At 42.5% G+C, this 23,595-nt stretch overlaps 1 protein-coding gene and 1 long non-coding RNA gene across 2 annotated transcripts; both read left to right on the forward strand.

The window, feature by feature from the left end:
* Positions 1 to 7,943: 7,943 nt before the first annotated feature.
* On the forward strand, positions 7,944 to 9,744 carry LOC135568321 (zinc finger protein 239-like). The gene is made up of 2 exons (XM_065015196.1): positions 7,944 to 8,226; positions 9,008 to 9,744. The coding sequence occupies exons 1-2, from the start codon at positions 7,959 to 7,961 to the stop codon at positions 9,613 to 9,615; spliced, it is 876 nt and encodes a 291-aa protein (XP_064871268.1). The 5' UTR covers positions 7,944 to 7,958; the 3' UTR covers positions 9,616 to 9,744.
* A 6,391-nt stretch (positions 9,745 to 16,135) lies between these two features.
* Positions 16,136 to 18,147, forward strand: LOC135568322 (uncharacterized). Its single transcript, XR_010462611.1, has 2 exons — positions 16,136 to 16,754; positions 17,321 to 18,147. It is a non-coding gene; the product is annotated as an uncharacterized LOC135568322 (long non-coding RNA).
* The last annotated feature ends 5,448 nt before the right edge of the window (positions 18,148 to 23,595 follow it).

Consider the following 23,595-nt stretch of genomic DNA (forward strand, 5'->3'; position numbering starts at 1 on the left):
TTTTCCGGTCGAGGGGCCAAAGCCCTAGAATGGGTTCACCCCGAGAGAGGGGCCAAAGCCCTGGAATGGGTTGGCCCTTGAAATTCTGGGGAAGAGGGTGTAAATGTCTGGGGGTGTTTAAAAATTTAAAAAAACTCAAAACTTGTCTAAATTATCTGGGGGTGTTCAAAAATCGAAAAAAGCTCAAAACTTCCTCAAAATGGTCTCAAATTATAGGTCTAGTCACACGGGAACAGAGCATGTGTGAGATATCACTGTGACTTTCCTATTTTGGGATCTATGCAGCCTCAAAACAGGCGTGTTTTTGCTTAATGGTCAAACCATGATTTTTTCTCTAAATTGTCTGGGGGTCTTTAAAAATCGATAAAAAGCTCCAATGTTTACGAAAATGTTCTCAGATTGGAGATCTAGTCACACTGGAACAGAGCATGTGTGATACCAGGTGTTTAGTAAAACATAACTACACGAAAATCACTACATGCCGTGGCCCCCAGATAGACCCTTCTCTAATATATATGCTAAGTGACTTTTTGGAAACGGATCAGACAAAACAAGGGGTTGGAAACGGATCAGACAAAACAAGGGGTTGGAAACGGATCAGACAAAACAAGGGGTTGGAAACGGATCAGACAAAACAAGGGGTTGGAAACGGATCAGACAAAACAAGGGGTTGCTCGCCAATTTGCCGATGATTTGATTTATTATTTTTTATTTTCATTTTTTTATTATTATTATTATTATATTTTCTTTCCCCCTTTATTTAATATTTATTTAACCAGGCAAGTCCGTTAAAACCTGTTAAGGCTAGCCCTGAATACTGCCCCTTCTGGAGGAATTCGGTACCCATATAAAACATGATAAATTTTTGTCAAAAGTTGCTAATATATGCATATAAAAATTATTATCGAATAGGAAACACTCTAAAGCTTCTAAAACCGTTTAAATTTTGTCTCTAGCTAAAGCAGAAGTCTCAGGGCATGCATTCTCCCAAAGTCTCTCTTGTAATGAAAAAAGTTGCCACCACTTCAACGTCATCATATACACACTTCCCAAGCAGTTATAACCATGGAAACAGTTTCTACGTCAGCGTGAAGCCTGCTTCGATGAGGCGTGTAACTGTGAGAATGCGTGTTCACGGGCGTTCAGCGTACTAAGCGTCGGTGGACGCAAAAAAGTTTCCCCAATGCGCTGGGATATTTCTCTCTCTTTCCCTCAGGATGGATTGTTCAACTTGTGTGCTTGTCTGTTCGCCTCACGATTGCTGTAGACCTTTATAACATGTTAAGGCTTAATTATAAACATAGTTTGACAAGTTTACTCGAAATATAATGTATGCTCGGCGTTTTGGTGCGCATCCACTTGAAATTTGCATACATTTCGACGAAAAGTGGCTAGTTTGAGAACCGAAAGACACAGACTTGAAAACTGAACGCTAACTTGGTGAGTATTAACCCTTCCAGGTCTTCTGATGGAAGAACAGCCACGGTAAGGGAATATTTATGTCTTCATTTTGGGTTTCTGTCGACTCCAAGATAGAGGAGTCAGTATGCTAAATGGGAGCGCCGCCTAGTGCAAAATGGAACGTTAAAAATAATTGTAACATAGCGATTGCATTTAGAAGAAGTTTATCTTGCCATACATATGTAAAACATGCATATTTAGTCAAAGTTTATGATGTGTATTCCTTGTTAGCTGAGGTTATCTGCGGAGCTATTTTATTTCTCCTGATATTGCAGTAGCATTTTTGAGCGATGCATAATTGGAAACAGAGATTTATGGATATATATTGCATATTATTGAAAAAAAAATGAATGTACTGTGTAACATGTTATATTACTGTCATCTGATGAAGATTTCAAAAGGTTAGTGAAATTATTTTTCTTTTAATCCTGCGTTTGTTGATTGCATATTTTTTCCTACTTGGCTATGCTAATGAGGTATGTATGCAGTGGTGGTTGGACATAAATATGTGCTATGTTTCGCCGTAAAACATTTTAGAAATCTGACTTGCTGGGTAGATAAATAACTTCTTTATCTTTCATTTGAGCCATTTTTCAAGCGATTCTGTGGAGGTTAAATATTTTAGGATTATTTCTTGCGTTCCCTGCGCCACATTACAGCTCAGGGGGTGGGTGATCCCAAAGGGGATCTAGTATCCCAAAACGTTTTAAGAACACATTCTTATTTTCAATGACGGCCTAGGAACGCAGAATGACAGATTTTAACCTTGTCAGCGAGGAGTTCCAACTTGCCACCTTACAGTTAACTAGTCCAGCGCTCCAACCACCTGATTACATTGCACTCCAGGAGGAGTCTGCCTGTTACGCGAATGCAGTAAACTACGTAAGTTTCTAGCTGCATTACACTTATCTTACAAAAACAATCAATCAATGACTGTCGTTGCTCCAATGTTACTTCACCATAAACATCAATGCCTTTCTTCAAATCAATACACAAGTATATATTTTTAAACCTGCATACGTTCATTGCACAGAGTCAGGGTATATGCAACAGTTTGGGCCGCCTGGCTCTTTGCAGACTAATTTGCCCGAATGTTACGTAATTATGACATAACATTGAAGGTTGTACAATGTAACAGGAATATTTAGACTCATGGACCCGTTAGATAAAATACGGAACGGAACAAACGTCTTGTTTTCGAGGTGATAGTTTCCAGATTAGTCAAAGGTATATGGTTTAGAGAGAAATAGTCGACGCGTTATAATTCCTGTAATAACTTGCGGCTGAATTTGAAAGGAGTTCCTTCGTTATTTTACTGTTCATGTCTTCAATAGAGAATGTCTTGATCTACTTCAGATAAGGTCTGTGTTTGGTGCAGGTTAGGGTGCAGGTTAGGGTGTAGGTTAGGGTGCAGGTTAGGGTGTAGGTTAGGGTACAGGTTAGGGTGCAGGTTAGGGTGCAGGTTAAGGTGCAGGTTAGGGTGCAGGTTAGGGTGTAGGTTAGGGTGTAGGTTAGGGTGCAGGTTAAGGTGCAGGTTAAGGTGCAGGTTAGGGTGCAGGTTAGGGTGTAGGTTAGGGTGCAGGTTAAGGTGTAGGTTAGGGTGTAGGTTAGGGTGCAGGTTAGGGTGTAGGTTAGGGTGCAGGTTAAGGTGTAGGTTAGGGTGCAGGTTAAGGTGCAAGTTAGGGTGCAGGTTAAGGTGCAGGTTAGGGTGTAGGTTAGGGTGCAGGTTAGGGTGCAGGTTAGGGGTGTAGGTTAGGGTGCAGGTTAAGGTGCAGGTTAGGGTGCAGGTTAGGGTGCAGGTTAGGGTGCAGGTTAGGGTGTAGGTTAGGGTGCAGGTTAAGGTGCAGGTTAGGGTGCAGGTTAGGGTGCAGGTTAGGGTGCAGGTTAGGGTGCAGGTTAGGGTGCAGGTTAGGGTGCAGGTTAGGGTGCAGGTTAAGGTGCAGGTTAAGGTGCAGGTTAGGGTGCAGGTTAGGGTGCAGGTTAGGGTGCAGGTTAGGGTGCAGGTTGGGGTGCAGGTTAAGGTGCAGGTTAGGGTGCAGGTTAGGGTACAGGTTAGGGTGCAGGTTAGGGTGCAGGTTAGGGTGCAGGTTAGGGTGCAGGTTAAGGTGCAGGTTAGGGTGCAGGTTAGGGTGCAGGTTAGGGTGCAGGTTAGGGTGTAGGTTAGGGTGTAGGTTAGGGTGCAGGTTAGGGTGCAGGTTAAGGTACAGGTTAGGGTGCAGGTTAGGGTGCAGGTTAGGGTGTAGGTTAGGGTGCAGGTTAGGGTGTAGGTTAGGGTACAGGTTAGGGTGCAGGTTAGGGTGCAGGTTAGGGTACAGGTTAGGGTGCAGGTTAGGGTGCAGGTTAAGGTGCAGGTTAGGGTGCAGGTTAAGGTGCAGGTTAGGGTGCAGGTTAGGGTTCAGGCTTAAACCGCCTCTGCGTTTTGATACCCGTGTAAATCTCACTAGGATAAGGTAACGTTTGTCAACATATTTTCATAAATGATCTTTGCTTATATTTAGCCAATATTGATGAGAGTTACCTTGTCCTATGGATATCTACACAGTTATACAATTGGCAAGGTGGTGTAAGCCTACACTCAACACAGACCTTATTTTAAGTGAATCTAAAAATATCCTATGGAATAAATGAAGGAACCGCTTTTCAGATTTTGCTAGAAGGTGTCATGGGAATTATGACTCGCACTTTGGTAGTCAATTCTTACCATGTCCATTATTAAAATAGGATTTCCTGCATATAGAAATTACAGTTTTGTTTTCAACATTCATCACAGGTAACTTAAACTCTATTTTTATTCAAACAGTTGAGAGTATTTGTCTCCTAAGCAGACTCTTCAGTATCATTGTAACTTCAGAGGTGTGTGTGTGTGTGTGTGTGTGTGTGTGTGTGTGTGTGTGTGTGTGTGTGTATTATATTAAGTTAAAATAAAAGTGTTCATTGTTCATTCAGTATTGTTGCAATTGTCATTATTACAAAAATGTGTGTGTGTGTAACGGATGTGAAACTGCTAGCTTAGTTAGCGGTGCGCGCTAAATAGCGTTTCAATCGGTGACGTCACTTGCTCTGAGACCTTGCAGTAGTAGTTCCCCTTGCTCTGCAAGGGCCACGGCTTTTGTGGAGCGATAGGTAACGATGCTTCGTGGGTGACTGTTATTGATGTGTGCAGAGGGTCCCTGGTTGGCGCCCGGGTATGGGCGAGAGGACGGTCTAAAGTTATACTGTTACATGTGGATGATATATATATACACAGTGAGGCAAAAAAGTATTTAGTCAGCCACCAATTGTGCAAGTTCTCCCACTTAAAAAAGATGAGAGGCCTGTCATTTTCATCATAGGTACACTTCAACTATGACAGACAAAATGAGAACAAAAAATCCAGAAAATCACATTGTAGGATTTTTTATGAATTTATTTGCAAATTATGGTGGAAAATAAGTATTTGGTCACCTACAAACAAGCAAGATTTCTGGCTCTCACAGACCTGTAACTTCTTATTTAAGAGGCTCCTCTGTCCTCCACTCGTTACCTATATTAATGGCACCTGTTTGAACTTGTTATCAGTATAAAAACACCTGTCCACAACCTCAAACAGTCACACTCCAAACTCTATGCTGGATTATACTATAGCGGAGATCCCAATACTCATGTAAACATAGCTAAACATAGCTTACTGACAGATCAATGAGGTCAGATCCAATACCCATGTTTCAAACAGATACCCATGTACACATAGCTTACTGACAGATCAATGAGGTCAGATCCCAATACCCATGTAAACATAGCTCACTGACAGATCAATGAGGTCAGATCCAATACCCATGTAAACAAGCTTACTGACAGATCAATGAGGTCAGATCCAATACCCATGTAAACATAGATTACTGACAGATCAATGAGGTCAGATCCAATACCCATGTAGCTAAACATAGCTTACTGACAGATCAATGAGGTCAGATCCCAATACCCATGTAAACATAGCTCACTGAAGATCAATGAGGTATTAGATCCTGGTCCCATGTAAACTAGACTGATAGATCAATGAGGTCAGATCCAATACCCATGTAAACATAGCTTACTGACAGATCAATGAGGTCAGATCCCAATACCCATGTGAACATAGCTTACTGACAGATCAATGAGGTCAGATCCAATACCCTGTAAACATAGCTTACTGATAGATCAATGAGGTTCAGATCCAATACCCATGTAAACATAGCTTACTGAAGATCAATGAGGTCAGATCCTTACCCATGTAAACATAGCTTAATAGATCAATGAGGTCAGATCCCAATACCCATGTAAACATAGCTACTGACAGATCAATGAGGTTAGATCCAATACCCATGTAAACATAGGTTACTGATAGATCAATGAGGTCAGATCCCAATACCCATGTAAACATAGCTTACTGACAGATCAATGAGGTTAGATCCAATACCCATGTAAACATAGCTTACTGATAGATCAATGAGGTCAGATCCAATACCCATGTAAACATAGCTTACTGATAGATCAATGAGGTCAGATCCAATACCCATGTAAACATAGCTTACTGATAGATCAATGAGGTTAGATCCAATACCCATGTAAACATAGCTTACTGATAGATCAATGAGGTCAGATCCAATACCCATGTAAACATAGCTTACTGATAGATCAATGAGGTCAGATCCAATACCCATGTAAACATAGCTTACTGACAGATCAATGAGGTCAGATCCAATACCCATGTAAACATAGCTTACTGACAGATCAATGAGGTTAGATCCAATACCCATGTAAACATAGCTCACTGACAGATCAATGAGGTCAGATCCCAATACCCATGTGAACATAGCTCACTGACAGATCAATGAGGTCAGATCCCAATACCCATGTACACATAGCTAAACACAGCTTACTGACAGATCAATGAGGTCAGATCCAATACCCATGTAAACATATGATCAAGGTCAGATCCAATACCCATGTACACACATGTGAAGATCAATGAGGTTAGATCCAATATAAACATCTGACAGATCAATGACAGATCCCAATACCTGACATAATGACAGATCAATGTTAGATCCAATTTGTAAACATAGCTTACAATAGATCCATGAGATTAGATCCAATACCCATGTAAACATAGTACTGAAACATCTCCCAATACCCATGTTAGCTTACTGACAGATCAATGAGGAAAGATCCAATACCCATGTAAACATATTACTGACAGATCAATGAGGTCAGATCCAATCTGTAAACATAGCTTACTGATAGATCAATGAGGTTAAATCCAATACCCATGTAAACATAGCTTACTGACAGATCAGTGAGGTCAGATCCAATACCCATGTAAACATAGTTTACTGATCGATCAATGAGGTCAGATCCAATACCCATGTAAACATAGCTTACTGACAGATCAATGAGGTTAGATCCAATACCCATGTAAACATAGTTTACTGATCGATCAATGAGGTTAGACCCAATACCCATGTAAACATAGTTTACTGATAGATCAATGAGGTTAGATCCCAATACCCATGTAAACATAGCTTACTGACAGATCAATGAGGTTAGATCCCAATACCCATGTGTTGCGAACAGGTCGATTGTAGCGGTAGTTGTTTCGATGGTGACTTACTTTAGTTATTGTTAGAGGAAATTATAGTTTAGATGATCAATTATGTTAATGATTAGAACCATTTATGCTAATACTATTATGTTATGATCTGAAAAGGTTTTTAGTTGAACTGTTACTGAAAATGTAAGCAGAAATGAATTGTGTCTGTGTCTCCTGGGAAAGTTTAAGAAGGAGGGATAAGATAGTTTTTCAAACAGATAAGAATGTTTTGGTTGGATTCCATTAGTGGAGAGAAGTATATCCTTTAGACAGGTTGGAATGTAGTTTATGAGGGGAGTGAAACTATCTCCAGGAGTGAATACTACGCCATTGTAAGGCTGGGAGAGGGTGTGAAACTGATGACGTCATTTTATGTCTTCTTTCTTTAAAATGTAATGTTCTTTGTATTTTGGGTCAGTACTCTCTGGAATTAAACGCTCTTACCTGGCTTTTAAGACTGGTCTCAATCTATTTCATGCATAATTAATGAACTTACAATTCATTAATGAATTTAGAAATGAGTGCTAATTGGTTTTGGCAATTAAAGCATAGAGGAATCTAAAATTCCTCTATCAGTTATTTTGACCGCGGTGGTTATTGAAGTCGTGGTTTCCTGGAAAAAACCGTTGTTGTGCATCGTCTTTCAACGCTCCAATACCTGATAATGACCAAACCTGTTTAGGCTTTTTGGGAATTTAACTTAAATTAACCTGAAAGTGTTCATAGTATAACCATCTGTTGGGTTGGTAGAATGTAGAAAGATTTTCCGTTTAGTCAGGTAACGGTAGCTGGCTTGATAAATGAGCCTATCACTCCTTCCAGCTCACTAGTGAGCCTATCACTAGGCTAGTCGCTAACTAGCTAGGTTAGCTGGCTAACATCCCCGACCATGAGCTCAGCAAGCTACTGCCCTCCTGCTAAAAAAGAGGTCTGCTGGAAGGAGAAAGAAGGTATTTGGCTGAACGTTGTCGTGAAAGAGGAGAATGAAGAGGAGGATGTCACAGTAAACGAAGAAGTAGAGGGTGAGGCTGTTACACAGAAAGAAGAGGAAGAAAACGATTATACTTTTTTTGGAGTGAATGAAGGAGAGATAACTGTCATATTGAAGGAGGAGGAGAGGGGAGAAGAGGAGGAGACAGAAGATCTGAGTAACACCAGTAAGTCCTGTCTTGAAAATAGTTGTTGAACTGATACGTGGTTTTAAAACGACATTCTACTCTAGTTCTGAGCTTAAATGCCGTTTTTTAATGTAGGAATTGATAAAGCTACACTGTAAGATGTGAATAGCATCAAGAAGATGGCCAACAACAAACATTTAACAATGGATTTGCACCCAAAATCACAACTTAAATGTCTCACGAAATGGACTTGCCTTCATTCAATACTGCAATTCCACTGTACTAAACTGGAGGCGATTTCCAGCCCATCGTTGACTGCGGTCAAGTGAGCCGACAGTCGCAAAACGCGGTCAGGCCATCTGCTCTTCGGTTTCTTCCTGAATTTGCTTGCGCGAATACACTTTACGGAATGGCGTTTTTTTCATGTAGGGAAACTGAGTTGAATGGACTCTCATGCACAGGTAGTCCAGACGATGGCTACAAATCATTCCAAGCAAACCGTTTGAAGCACACTTATTCAATATTCCATAATAGAAATGATACCAAATCCGCGTTATCTGTACTTTATCATTGCTAGAGTGTTAGGCTGGACTGGTGTAAACACTACAGCATACAATGACATTCTAGACCATTCTATAGGCCTCTCTGACTAAGAACCACACAGAGACCTGCATCTTGTAGTGGCTTTTAATAACACTTGTGAAAAGTGACTTCAGGTGATTGAGGGATCTAGTCTAGATTATACATCATAGGAAGTTTTATCATGTGGAGGTTTCATTCAGGTCTCTGTTTAATTAAATCATCTGTTTGTCTTTGACAGGAGAGAGACCAGACTCTCCTTCTGACAGCAGGAAGAGTCCTTCAGGGAAACCAGACCCCGAGACGTCCAAACCAGCAGGACGACATCACTGCTCCCAGTGTGGAAAGAGTTTTACTCAGTTAGGGAGCCTGAGAACACATAAGAGAATACACACGGGAGAGAAGCCTTACCACTGTTCCCAATGTGGAATGACGTTTACCCAGTTAGGGAGCCTGAGAACACACAAGAGAATACACACTGGAGAGAAGCCTTACCACTGTTCCCAATGTGGAATGACGTTTACCCAGTTAGGGAGCCTGCAAACGCATGAGAGGGGACACACGGGGGAAAAGCTTTTCCAATGTTCCCATTGTGGAAAGAGTTTTGGCCAGGTAGGAAACCTGAACAAGCATGAGAGGACACACACAGGTAAGAAGATGTACCGCTGCTCCCAGTGTGGAGAGAGATTTACCCGGTTAAGGTACCTGAAAGAGCATGAAGGAATACATACAAATACACAGGAGGAGAAGACATACCACTGCTCTCATTGTGGAAAGACATTTTCCCAGTCAGAGAACCTGAAAACACATGAGAGAATCGAGAGGCTGTGTTCTGACTTGTGTTTCTGACTGAGAATGTGTGTGTTTGTTTGGGCTGTCAGACTTGAGTTCACTTTGTGTAATGTTAGTGCACTATTTTTAATTGTGATTAATCCATTGTCTGAAAGGGTTAAAAACACACTGAAAACATCCAGAATACATCCTATATACAGCTAGAATCTACAATGCCATGTAAACACAAGATGACATTGAGGTTAAATAAAGTGATTTATCAATGGAACATATTTTGACACGTCCACTGTGTGTCTCTGTAGAGTCATAATATCCATAACAACTAGAGGTCAAACAGGGAGATGGTTCCATTCATTTTCCCCACAGGGCTGTGTTTTGTTTAGACTCACCCTGGTGTGATGTTTTGATAACCATGTAAACCTCTGGGACAAGGTGACTGAGGACACAGTGTGTTGTCAATTTATTGTCATGTTTTTAAAATGGTATAACTGCCTTTATTTTAGCTGGACCCCAGGAAGAGTAGCTGCTGCCTTGGCAGGAACTAATGGGGATCCATAATAAACCCCAGGAAGAGTAGCTGCTGCCTTGGCAGGAACTAATGGGGATCCATAATAAACCCCAGGAAGAGTAGCTGCTGCCTTGGCAGGAACTAATGGGGATCCATAATAAACCCCAGGAAGAGTAGCTGCTGCCTTGGCAGTTCTACCTTATATAGACAGGTGTGTGCCTTTCCAAATCATGTCTAATATATTGAATTTACCACAGGTGGACCCCAATCAAGTTGTAGAAACATCTCTAGGATGATTAATGGAATCAGGATGCATCTGATCTCAATTTTGAGTCTCATAGCAAAGGGTCTGAACACTTAAGTAAATACATTTGCAAAAATGTCTAAAAACCAGTTTTTGGTTTGTCATTATGGGGTATTGTGTTTAGATTGATGAGTGGGGAAATTATTCTATTTTATAATGAAGCTGTAACGCAACTAAATGTGGAATAAGTGAAGGGGTCTGAATACTTAATGAATACACTGTATACCACTGGAAGAGGTTTCTATCATTGGCAGTTTTGTACACAGTCAGGTGATACGTGGTATAGAAAGTCCAATCTTAGGAGAGAACATGGGAGGCACTATACTGTGTGTCTGCAGGTGTCTATCTGGTCAAAACCACTGATACAGGTGCCCCTCCACCCTCTGGTGGGATGGATCATGTCTACAGAGAAACCTTAGATTTGTGAAATTATTAGATATTACTTGTTAGATATTACTGCACTGTCGGAGCTAGAAACACAAACATTTTGCTACACCTGCAATAACATTTGCTAAACACGTGTATGTGACCAATAAAATGTGATTTGATTCTGATTTGAAATAAATGTCCTATTTATTAAAGGTGCTTTTGGCAGGAGTCAAAATGACTCCAAAGGATTTGAATTTGTTAAAAGTCCTTATTGATACAGAAACACTAAACCAGGATTTAGATGTATTAAGAACAAGTTGATTGACAAAGTCATGAAACATATTAATTGAATAAACCACATTTTGGCTGTGATAAAAGATATGCCTCTGGGGTCATAATGATCCATGTCAGAACTATGGTTCAATGTAAATATGTAGTGGGTCTTGAGTTTGTTTTAAATTATCACTCATTAAAAACGAATCAATCAACACATGCTTCTCTTTGAACGACTTAATATAATAATCAACTTTAATTAAATAAATGAAAAATAAACTTTTGGTTCCTCAACTGCGTTGCCCCTCCAGTCAGCAGATGGCGATGTGCGTCTTTTACGTTCAGGCGACGCTGCCAGTGTGACGTATAATCTAGTGGACGGGACGCTACTTCAACAACAACAGTTAGACAACTCGGTAGCTTTCTAGCAAACATAGCTACAGCATTCACTCTCTTTACACTGTTTTGGTGTATGTTAGTCGCTGTGTATTAAACACACTTCTGTCGTATGTACGTGTCGGCCCATTTAATTATATATTTACGTGGTTTGTCAGCTAGCCGGTTTGCTAAATTATCTTAGAACTAGGCTAGTTGCTAATGTTAGCTAGCGAACATCTCCAACCATGAGTTCACTAAGCTCTCCTCCTGCTAAAGAAGAGGAGGTCTTCTGGGCGGAGAAAGAAGCTCCCCTGAAAGAGGAGGAGAAGGATGTTACAATACAAAAACAAGTAGAGGGTGAGGCTGTTACCGTGAAAGAAGAAGGGAAAGACGTTTCAGTGAAAGAAAAGGAAGACTCGTTCAGAGTGAAAGAGGAGGAGGATGTTACAGTAAAAGAAGAGGAAGCGGAGAGAGAGGAGGATGCAGTTTTTGGAGTGAAAGAGGGGGAGGGGGAGATGACTGTCACATCGAAAAAGGAGGTGGAGGAAACTGGATATCTGGGCCCGGTTTCCCCAAACGCATCTTAAGGCATCCTATGGTTCTAACGGTGAACATAAGATGGTTTTGAGAAACCGGGCCGTGATTAACACTAGTAAGTACTGTCTTAAATACAGAGGCACAAACTCTGCAGTTGTTGAACTGATGTGTGGTGTTAAAGGGGAAATATGTAATTGCTACATTTATATTATTTATAGCCATTGATTCTTGAAGAATATAACACAAACCTCATGAGCTTAGTTCAACTGTTGTACCCCATCAGAACCCCAAATAAGATTTTTTTTACGCCAATGTTTAGAAACAATGTAAATCAACACTGTAGAGCCTCAACATGGTTAAAACTATCATGTTGATATCATGGATGGTCAGTCCTTGCATCCGTAGGTCTGTCTATGAATTTGAGAGTAGTTACATTTCACCAGACCCATCCATCATCTTATTACCAAAACAGGTGGAATGACATCTTTGTTATTGTTTGAACTGCAGATTGGTTGATCGATTGATTTGGCTTTTTTAAAGGGACAACCTAGGATTTAAACAGCAACAAAATGGCTGCCCTGAGACTTGGTTTGGTAAACAGCTGAGGGATTGGGGCTGGAGAAATGTAACTACTCTCACATTCATAGAGAAAGCTATTGTAGCAACCTCAACCCAACACCTAGTGACCTCATCAAGAAGTTCAGACATCTTGGCGTAACATTTCTAAAGTGTTGGCTTGACAGTCGCTGGACCAGGTTTGAGTTCAGGTCAGGACTTCCCCCTGAATTCACTACACTATGAATACGTTTATAATGTTACTGTCTGCTTGATTTACAGTAGCGTCTCGTTACTCTGTTTGGACATGGAGATACTTAGCTCATGTGTAGAGAACTGTTACTTAATGGATAGGCTATTGTACAACACAGAGCTATTTTCCTTCATTCAGGACATTTAGAATGACAACACATTACAGAGGAGCCTAGTGCGATTATTCACACAATTATCTGGTGATCAGGTTATGAAATGTCATGACAAAGACATTTTAGTTTCCATGTTTCACCTGGAATATTAAATGATTTATAATCCTAGGTTTATGTTATTGTTAGGTGACGTTATGGGTCCTACAGTAGGTCTATGTTATTGTTAGGTGAAGTTATGGGTCCTACAGTAGGTCTATGTTATTGTTAGGTGAAGTTATGGGTCCTACAGTAGGTCTATGTTATTGTTAGGTGATGTTATGGGTCCTACAGTAGGTCTATGTTATTGTTAGGTGAAGTTATTGGTCCTACAGTAGGTCTATGTTATTGTTAGGTGATGTTATGGGTCCTACAGTAGGTCTATGTTATTGTTAGGTGAAGTTATGGGTCCTACAGTAGGTCTATGTTATTGTTAGGTGAAGTTATGGGTCCTACAGTAGGTCTATGTTATTGTTAGGTGAAGTTATGGGTCCTACAGTAGGTCTATGTTATTGTTAGGTGAAGTTATGGGTCCTACAGTAGGTCTATGTTATTGTTAGGTGAAGTTATGGGTCCTACAGTAGGTCTATGTTGTTGTTAGGTGAAGTTATGGGTCCTACAGTAGGTCTATGTTATTGTTAGGTGAAGTTATGGGTCCTACAGTAGGTCTATGTTGTTGTTAGGGGAAGTTATGGGTCATACAGTAGGTCTATGTTATTGTTAGGTGAAGTTATGGGTCCTACAGTAGGTCTATGTTATTGTTAGGTGAAGTTATGGGTCCTACAGTAGGTCTATGTTATTGTTAGGTGAAGTTATGGGTCCTACAGTAGGTCTATGTTATTGTTAGGTGAAGTTATTGGTCCTACAGTAGGTCTATGTTGTTGTTAGGTGATGTTATGGGTCCTACAGTAGGTCTATGTTATTGTTAGGTGAAGTTATGGGTCCTACAGTAGGTCTATGTTATTGTTAGGTGAAGTTATTGGTCCTACAGTAGGTCTATGTTGTTGTTAGGTGAAGTTATGGGTCCTACAGTAGGTCTATGTTGTTGTTAGGTGATGTTATGGGTCCTACAGTAGGTCTATGTTGTTGTTAGGTGATGTTATGGGTCCTACAGTAGGTCTATGTTGTTGTTAGGTGATGTTATGGGTCCTACAGTAGGTCTATGTTGTTGTTAGGTGATGTTATGGGTCCTACAGTAGGTCTATGTTGTTAGGTTATGGGTCCTACAGTAGGTCTATGTTATTGTTAGGTAGTTATTGGTCCTACAGTAGGTCTATGTTGTTGTTAGGTGAAGTTATGGGTCCTACAGTAGGTCTATGTTGTTGTTTGTTATGGGTCCTACAGTAGGTCTATGTTATTGTTAGGTGAAGTTATGGGTCCTACAGTAGGTCTATGTTGTTGTTAGGTGAAGTTATGGGTCCTACAGTAGGTCTATGTTATTGTTAGGTGATGTTATGGGTCCTACAGTAGGTCTATGTTATTGTTAGTTGAAGCTGAATTGTTTATGGGTCCTACAGTAGGTCTATGTTATTGTTAGGTGAAGTTATGGGTCCCAGTAGGTCTATGTTGTTGTTAGGTGAAGTTATGGGTCCTACAGTAGGTCTATGTTATTGTTAGGTGAAGTTATGGGTCCTACAGTAGGTCTATGTTATTGTTAGGTGAAGTTATGGGTCCTACAGTAGGTCTATGTTGTTGTTAGGTGAAGTTATGGGTCCTACAGTAGGTCTATGTTATTGTTAGGTGAAGTTATGGGTCCTACAGTAGGTCTATGTTGTTGTTAGGTGGGAAGTTATGGGTCCTACAGTAGGTCTATGTTGTTGTTAGGTGAAGTTATGGGTCCTACAGTAGGTCTATGTTATTGTTAGGTGAAGTTATGGGTCCTACAGTATGTTGTTGTTAGGTGAAGTTATGTCCTACAGTAGGTCTATGTTATTGTTAGGGAAGTTATGGGTCCTACAGTAGGTCTATGTTGTTGTTAGGTGAAGTTATGGGTCCTACAGTAGGTCTATGGTATTGGTATGACTAGCGGTTTCCACATTAGGCTGGAGGAGTTTCTGCAACCAAATTCCGTGTGCATTGCCCTCGAGCGCCTATTTTAGCAAACACAGAAAGGGGCCTATATTGGTGACCAATGGTTGTCTGGCACACTGCTTAGGGGTTCAGCAACTGTAATAACTTATTTCTAGCCTACAATCATCGATGTTACTACTAATGTGAAAACAAGACAAAATATGACTATTGTTGCTCACTTGACTGTCTTAAGACAATTATCAAATCATTTTAATATTCATTACAGACATCAATTGTTGTACAACATCATGGCTACGCTGTTGGCATCACCTTTTACAGTGGATTTCTGCTGTTGTGGGCCTTTAACCATCTGTCTGACTTGTTGTTCACACAGGAGAGAGACATGGCTATCGTGGATCCTCTGGGGAGCCTCAACAACATCATGAAGCTGACGAGGCAGAGAAGAGTCCCTCCCGATCAGAACACCTCAAGAAACACCAGTGGAGACCAACAGGGAAGAAATCTCACTGCTGCTCTGACTGTGGGAAGAGTTACTTAAGATCAAAATCACTAAAAGTACACATGAGAATTCACACTGGAGAGAAACCTTATGGCTGTGATCAATGTGGAAAGAGTTTTACTACATCTAGTCATCGGATTGTACACCAGAGAACACACAGGAGACAAATCTTATAGCTGTGATCAATGTGGGAAGAGTTTTACTCAGTCAAGCAGCCTGTTATCTCACCAGAGAACACACACAGGAGAGAAATCTTACAGCTGTTATCAATGTGGGAAGAATTTTACTACATCTAGTCATCTGATTATACACCAGAGAACACACACAGGAGAGAAACCTTATAGCTGTGAACAATGTGGGAAGAGATACTCTGATAAAAGATCTCTGATCAAACATCAGAAAATACATTAATGATGGAGTTGTTTCATGATATCAATGAATTAATGTCACAATGTAGAATGTTTTAACATTGTAGAAGGAGTATTTTAATGATGTCACAATGTAGAATGTTTTAACATTGTAGAAGGAGTATTTTAATGATGTCACAATGTAGAATGTTTAAACATTGTAGTAGGAGTATTTTAATGATGTCACAATGTAGAATGTTTAAACATTGTAGTAGGAGTATTTTAATGATGTCACAATGTAGAATGTTTAAACATTGTAGTAGGAGTATTTTAATGATGTCACAATGTAGAATGTTTAAACATTGTAGTGTATTTTAATGATGTCACAATGTAGAATGTTTAAACATTGTAGTAGGAGTATTTTAATGATGTCACAATGTAGAATGTTTAAACATTGTAGTAGGAGTATTTTAATGATGTCACAGTGTAGAATGTTTAAACATTGTAGTAGGTGTAACGGCGTTCGTCTGTTGAATGAAGAGAGTCGGACCGAAATGCAGCGTGTAGGTTAGTCATGTTACTTTAATGAAGAAAAACGTGATACATGAAATAACTATACAATACAAAACAACAAACGGAACGTGACACTATTACAGCCTATCTGGTGAATACACAAAGACAGGGACAATCACCCACGAAATACAAAGCGAAACTAAGGCTGCCTAAATACGGTTCCCAATCCAAGACAACAAGAATCACCTGACTGATTGGGAATCGCCTCAGGCAGCCAATCCTATACCACACCCCTAAACAGCCGCGATCCCAAATAATACAAACCCCAATACGACAACAACATATAAACCCATGTCACACCCTGGCCTACCCAAACAATAAACAAAAACACAAAATACAATGACCAAGGCGTGACAGAAACCCCCCCTAAGGTGCGTGACAGAAACCCCCCCTAAGGTGCGTGACAGAAACCCCCCCTAAGGTGCGTGACAGAAAACCCCCTAAGGTGCGTGACAGAAACCCCCAACAAGAAACCCCCTAAGGTGCGTGACAGAAACCCCCTAAGGTGCGTGACAGAAACCCCCTAAGGTGCGTGACAGAAACCCCCTAAGGTGCGTGACAGAAACCCCCTAAGGTGCGTGACAGAAACCCCTAAGGTGCGTGACAGAAACCCCCTAAGGTGCGTGACAGAAACCCCCTAAGGTGCGTGACAGAAACCCCCTAAGGTGCGTGACAGAAACCCCCCTAAGGTGCGTGACAGAAACCCCCCTAAGGTGCGTGACAGAAACCCCCTAAGGGCGTGACAGAAACCCCCTAAGGTGCGTGACAGAAACCCCCCTAAGGTGCGTGACAGAAACCCCCTAAGGTGCGTGACAGAAACCCCCTAAGGGCGTGACAGAAACCCCTAAGGTGCGTGACAGAAACCCCCTAAGGTGCGTGACAGAAACCCCCTAAGGTGCGTGACAGAAACCCCCTAAGGTGCGTGACAGAAACCCCCTAAGGTGCGTGACAGAAACCCCCTAAGGTGCGTGACAGAAACCCCCTAAGGTGCGTGACAGAAACCCCCCCTAAGGTGCGTGACAGAAACCCCCCCTAAGGTGCGTGACAGTAGGAGTTGTCGTGGAAATTTCCTCTATTTACCAAATCATGAGAGCAAACCACACACAAGTCAGAGTTATCATAAAGTCCATCTTTAATTATATGAGATCTATCACAACCCTGTGACTCTCAGATCAATTCAGTGTCTATCAATGAATTCTCTGAGAGTCCCTTACACATTGCAACTGAGATCCTTTATAGCAAAGACACACATAGCCAGACAGCATTGGCATAATTTATCGTTCAGCTTTGTCTCCTAAACTATGTACTTTTCTCAAACTCAGAACCATAAACCAATCCTCCATATCAACAGCCATATATCAAATCCATCCTATCTTGACAAGATCACAGAGACACACTGACTGGCACACAGACATTGTGGAGCCAAGAGATACACGCTTGACCTCTCCCCTCTCTGTGGCCCAAGCAACTTAGTCCTGACAGAGAACAGATACTACAACCCCACCACAGTATTATACAAAAATAACATTCTGATGAGAAGTAACTTACAAACATATGATGAATATAAAACATCTTACCTATGTTACCAACTAATTCTGATTATTCCCCAACAGAGTATTTTAATGATGTCACAAGGTAGAATGTTGAAACCTTGTAGTAGGAGTATTTTAATGATGTCACAATGTAGAATGTTGAAACCTTGTAGTAGGAGTATTTTAATGATGTCACAATGTAGAGTGTTTAAACATTGTAGTAGGAGTATTTTAATGATGTCACATGTGATGATGTGATGAGTAAAAGACTCTTCATTCTTAGCTTTTATACAGTCTGATCCTTACATAACATTCTAACCACTACCCTGCTGCCCCAATAATACACTAAATACATGTAATATAGCCTATACAGTCTGATCCTTACATAACATTCTAACCACTACCCTGCTGCCCCAATACTACACTAAATACATGTAATATAGCCTATACAGTCTGATCCTTACATAACATTCTAACCACTACCCTGCTGCCCCAATAATACACTAACTACATGTAATATAGCCTATACAGTCTGTTCCTCTTATGGCCACTAGGTGGTAATCTGGTGTCGCAAATGCAGAACTGTTGACTTGAAAGATGCATTGTCCCAAATATCTCTCCTTTCTCCTGAAGTGTGCACTTGTTCACTTCACTGAAATGACTGGTAAACTAAATATGGTGGAAACGCCCACTTGATAACAAAAAGTAGAGTCCTCTGAGTGGAATGGTGCCTCAGTAACTCCTCCCCCCTCTCCTCTTCTCCCCCCTCTCCTCTTCTCTCCCCTCTCCTCTCTTTCCCCCTCTCCTCTTCTCCCCCCTCTCCTCTTATCACCCATCTCCTCTTCTCCCACCTCTCCCCTCTCCTCTTCTCTCCCATCTCCTCTTCTCCCCATCTCCTCTTCTCTCCCCTCTCCTCTCCTCTTCTCTCTCTCCTATTCTCCCCCTCTCCTCTGCTCCCCATCTTGTTTTCTCCCAACTCTCTCCTCTTCTCCCCCTCACTTCTTATCCCCCTCTCCTCACTCATCTTCTCCCACCTCCTCTTCTCTCTCTCCTCTTCTCCCCATCTCCTCTTTTCCCACCCTCTCCTCTCCCCTTCTCCCCTCTCTTCTTCTCTCCCTCACCTCTCCTCTTCCCTCTCCTCTTCTCTCCCCTCTCCTCTTCTCCCACCCACCTCTCCCCTCTCCTCTTCTCTCCCTCTCCTCTTCTCTCCCCTCTCCTCTTCTCTCCTCCTCATCTCTCCTCTCTCCTTCTCCCCCTCTCCTCTTCTCCCCCTCTCCTCTTCTCTCCTCTTATCCCCCATATCCTCTTCTCCCACCTCTCCCCTCTCCTCTCCTCTTCTCTCCCCTCTCCTCCCCTCTCCTCTTCTCCCCCTCTCCTCTTCTCTCCCCATCTCCTCTCCTCTCTCCTCTTCATCTTTTTATCACTGACTTCTCACCAGTGATGTCATCATTATGTGAAATGTTGCCGCTCTGTCAGCAGTTTCCTGTGGAGTTTTTCAGTTTGCTGTAGTGTGTCCAACCACTGATCCAAGATAAGTTGCTAAGAAGTTTATCTCACATCAAAGACGTAATGAACTAATGACATAGAAGTCATATAGCCGAGCAGCACATTCCAGTCTTCAGTCCTCTCTACATGACAGTGACTTGTGTATGTCAGTGGAGTCCCAGTTAGAGACAGACATGATACCTGCAATGGTACTGATGACCCTGTTGTGGAGCAGAGGTAAGATGCTGTTATAGTGATATACACGTGTGACAGTTACTGAGATATGTTTTGATATTGTAAGATATATTATAATTTGCAGGGTTAGTAAAATAACATGCAACTGGAAGCAGACAGTAAAAATGTGTCTCAAAGCAGGACAATGATGTGATCACCTGTAAATGTACTTTACTGTAGTCTAACTGTCCATCTGGGGACAGGCACTAATGTCAGTTAAGTTGTGATGGTGTCATGCATCTGACTGTTGTATATTCAGTGTGTCAATGATTGATTGTATCTGTCTCTATGTAAATGAATGAGAGTATATATGATGTATTATATATTAGGTTGGTGTTATGTTAGAGTAGGAGAAGGGAGGGGTGTAGATGCTAGCGGTCTATGAGCTGAGTCAAGATCAACAGGTCCAACACTATACGTCACGAAGAGAGAGAAGAGGAGGGTTGGGGAGAGAGATTTGAGGAGGAGGAGAGAGAGAGAGGGTAGGGAGAGAGGAGGGTTGGGGAGAGAGATTTGAGGAGGAGGAGAGAGAGGGTAGGGAGAGAGAAAGGGAGGGGAGAGAGAAAGGGAGGGGCGATGGGAAAGGAGGGCATAGAGCAAGATAGGTGAGAGAGGAGGGTAGGGGAGAGAGATTTGAGAAGGAGAAAAGAGGGGTGGGAGAGGAGGGTAGAGAGAGGGAAGGTTAGAGGAGAGAGGAGGGTAGATACGAGAGAAGGGTAGAGGAGAGAGGGGGTAGGGGATATAGAGTAGGGTAGAGAGAAGGGGAGGGAGAAAGGAGGAAGGGAGAGTGGAGGATAGGAGAGAGAAGGGTAGAGTAGAGATGATGGGAGGGAAGGGATAGAGAGATTTGCGGAGTAGAGAAGAGGGTAGGGGAGAGAGGAGGGTAGGGGAGAGGAGGGTGGAGGAGAGATGGGGAATGTGTTTACACATGGGTGTTGTTGCACCATACCACTGTCATCCACATCATATCATGAAAGGTCATGTTATGTTGATTTAACCTCTGCCTCTCTCTTCCTCTGACTCCTCCCTTTCTCCTCTGTCTCTCTCTTTCTCCTCAGATCTCCAGGCTCAAAGCGTCAGTCCACCAGGTAGGTAGAGTATAAATCTACAGTGATTATAGCAGTTCAATATTAGTCAACTTTATTATCCCACATGGAGATATTCATGTGTCCATACAAACCATTCTAAACCCCAATAACAAGTAGTGTTTTATGGAACTACTTATACTTGACATATTATATATTATATTGGTCTGATGTTAGAGTAGGAGAAGGGGGGTGTAGATGATAGAGGTCTGTTACTAAGGCAACAGGTCTGATGCTATCTGTCAGGAAGAGAGAGAGGAACAGAGAGAGAGAGAGAAGGCGTGGAGAGAAAGTGAGATGTCAACAGAGATAGGGCTGACAGTCTAACATGCAGCCAACTGAATATCTGTGTTCTCACCAGTGATGTCATCATAACCAGCAACCTTTTCCACTCTTGGTCCGGCTCAGCCCCTGACCCCTGACCTCTGAAATTAATGATTAAAAAAATTATATATATATATATTTTAAAATTAGATTTAATCTCATCTGCAAAGAGTTACACATTTGCATGGAAGGGGAATGTACACTACATGACCAAAAGTATGTGGACACCTGCTCATCTAACATCTCATTCCAAAATCATGGGCATTAATATGGAGTTGGTCCCCCCCTTTGCTGCTATAACAGCCTCCACTGTTCTGTGAAGACTTTCCACTAGATGATGGAACATTGCTGCAGGGACTTGCTTCCATTCAGCCACAACAGCATTAGTGAGGTTGGGCGATTAGGCCTGGCTCAGTCAACGTTTCAATTCATCTCTAAAGGTATTAAATGGGGTTTAGGTCAGGGCTCTGTGAAGGCCAGTAAAGTTCTTCCACATCGAACTCAACAAACTATTTCTGCACTGACAGCCTGAGGAGGAGACAGGGGGGAGGGAGAGAGAGAGATAGGAGAGAGAGATAGTTCTTACTCACTGACAGACTGAGGAGGAGACAGGGAGGAGGGAGAGAGAGATAGGAGAGAGAGATAGTTCTTACTCACTGACAGACTGAGGAGAGACAGGGGAGACAGGGAGAGAGAGGAGAGAGAGATAGTTCTTACTCACTGACAGACTGAGGAGGAGACAGGGGAGGGAGAGAGAGAGATAGGAGAGAGATAGTTCTTACTCATTGACAGACTGAGGAGGAGACAGGGGAGGAGGGAGAGAGAGATAGTTCTTACTCACTGACAGATTGAGGAGGAGACAGGGAGGAGGGGAGAGAGAGATAGAGAGAGAGATAGTTCTTACTCACTGACAGACTGAGGAGGAGACAGGGGAGGAGGGAGAGAGAGATAGAGAGAGAGATAGTTCTTACTCACTGACAGACTGAGGAGGAGACAGGGAGGAGGGAGAGAGAGAGAGAGATAAGAGAGAGAGAACTACTCACTGACAGCCTGAGGAGGAGACAGGGGAGGAGAGAGAGAGATAGACTCAGCCTGAGGAGGAGACAGGGGAGGAGGGAGAGAGGGAGAGAGAGATAGTTCTTACTCACTGACAGACTGAGGAGGAGACAGGGGAGGAGGGAGAGAGAGATAGGAGAGACAGATAGATCTTACTCACTGACAGACTGAGAAGGAGACAGGGGAGGAAGGAGAGAGAGATAGGAGAGAGATAGGAGAGAGATAGTTCTTACACACTGACAGACTGAGGAGGAGACAGGGGAGGAGGGAGAGAGAGAGAGAGATAGTTCTTACTCACTGACAGACTGAGGAGGAGACGGGGGAGGAAGGAGAGAGATAGGAGAGAGATAGTTCTTACACACTGACAGACTGAGGAGGAGACAGGGGAGGAGGGAGAGAGAGAGATAGGGAGAGAGAGACAGTTCTTACTCACTGACAGACTGAGGAGGAGACAGGGAGGAGGGAGAGAGAGATAGGAGAGAGAGACAGACTGACAGACTGAGGAGGAGACAGGGGAGGAGGGAGAGACAGTTCTTACTCACTGACAGACTGAGGAGGAGACAGGGGGGAGAGAGGAGAGAGAGAGAGAGACTGACAGACTGAGGAGGAGACAGGGGGAGGAGAGTGATAGAGAGAGAGAGTTCTTACTCACTGACAGACTGAGGAGGAGACAGGAGGAGGGAGAGAGAGATAGAGAGAGATAGTTCTTACTCACTGACAGACTGAGGAGGAGACAGGGGAGGAGGGAGAGAGAGAGAGATAGTTCTTACTCACTGACAGGCTGAGGAGGAGACAGGGAGGAGGGAGAGAGAGATAGGAGAGAGAGATAGTTCTTACTCACTGACAGACTGAGGAGGAGACAGGGAGGAGGGGAGAGAGAGATAGGAGAGAGAGATAGTTCTTACTCTTTTTGACAGACTGAGGAGGAGACAGGGGAGGAGGGAGAGAGAGAGAGAGAGATAGAGAGAGAGAAGTTCTTACTCACTGACAGACTGAGGAGGAGACAGGGGAGGAGGGAGAGAGAGATAGTTCTTACTCACTGACAGACTGAGGAGGAGACAGGGGGAGGAGGAGAGAGATAGGAGAGAGAGATAGTTCCTACTCACTGACAGACTGGAGGAGGAGACAGGGGAGGAGAGGAGATAGGAGAGACAGATAGATCTTACTCACTGACAGCCTGAGGAGACAGGGGAGGAAGGAGAGAGATAGGGAGAGAGATAGTCTTTACTCACTGACAGACTGAGGAGGAGACAGGGGAGGAGGGAGAGATAGGAGAGAGATAGTTCTTACTCACTGACAGACTGAGGAGAGACAGGGGAGGAGGGAGAGAGAGAGATAGGAGAGAGATAGTTCTTACTCACTGACAGACTGAGGAGGAGACAGGGGAGGAGGGAGAGAGAGAGAGATAGGAGAGAAGACAGTTCTTACTCACTGACAGACTGAGGAGGAGACAGGGGAGGAGGGAGAGAGAGAGATAGGAGGAGAGATAGTTCTTACTCACTGACAGACTGAGGAGGAGACAGGGGAGGAGGGAGAGAGAGAGATA

The sequence above is a fragment of the Oncorhynchus nerka genome, unplaced genomic scaffold, assembly GCF_034236695.1.
Source record: "Oncorhynchus nerka isolate Pitt River unplaced genomic scaffold, Oner_Uvic_2.0 unplaced_scaffold_1627, whole genome shotgun sequence".
Taxonomy (NCBI): Eukaryota; Metazoa; Chordata; class Actinopteri; order Salmoniformes; family Salmonidae; genus Oncorhynchus; species Oncorhynchus nerka.

What these genes read in the sequence shown, in the direction of transcription:
- LOC135568321 (XM_065015196.1), top strand. Translation starts at nt 7,959, where the DNA reads ATGAGCTCAGCAAGCTACTGCCCTCCTGCTAAAAAAGAGGTCTGCTGG. An exon ending in AGAAGATCTGAGTAACACCA is followed by an intron (nt 8,227 to 9,007) that starts GTAAGTCCTGTC and finishes TGTCTTTGACAG; the next exon opens with GAGAGAGACCAGACTCTCCT.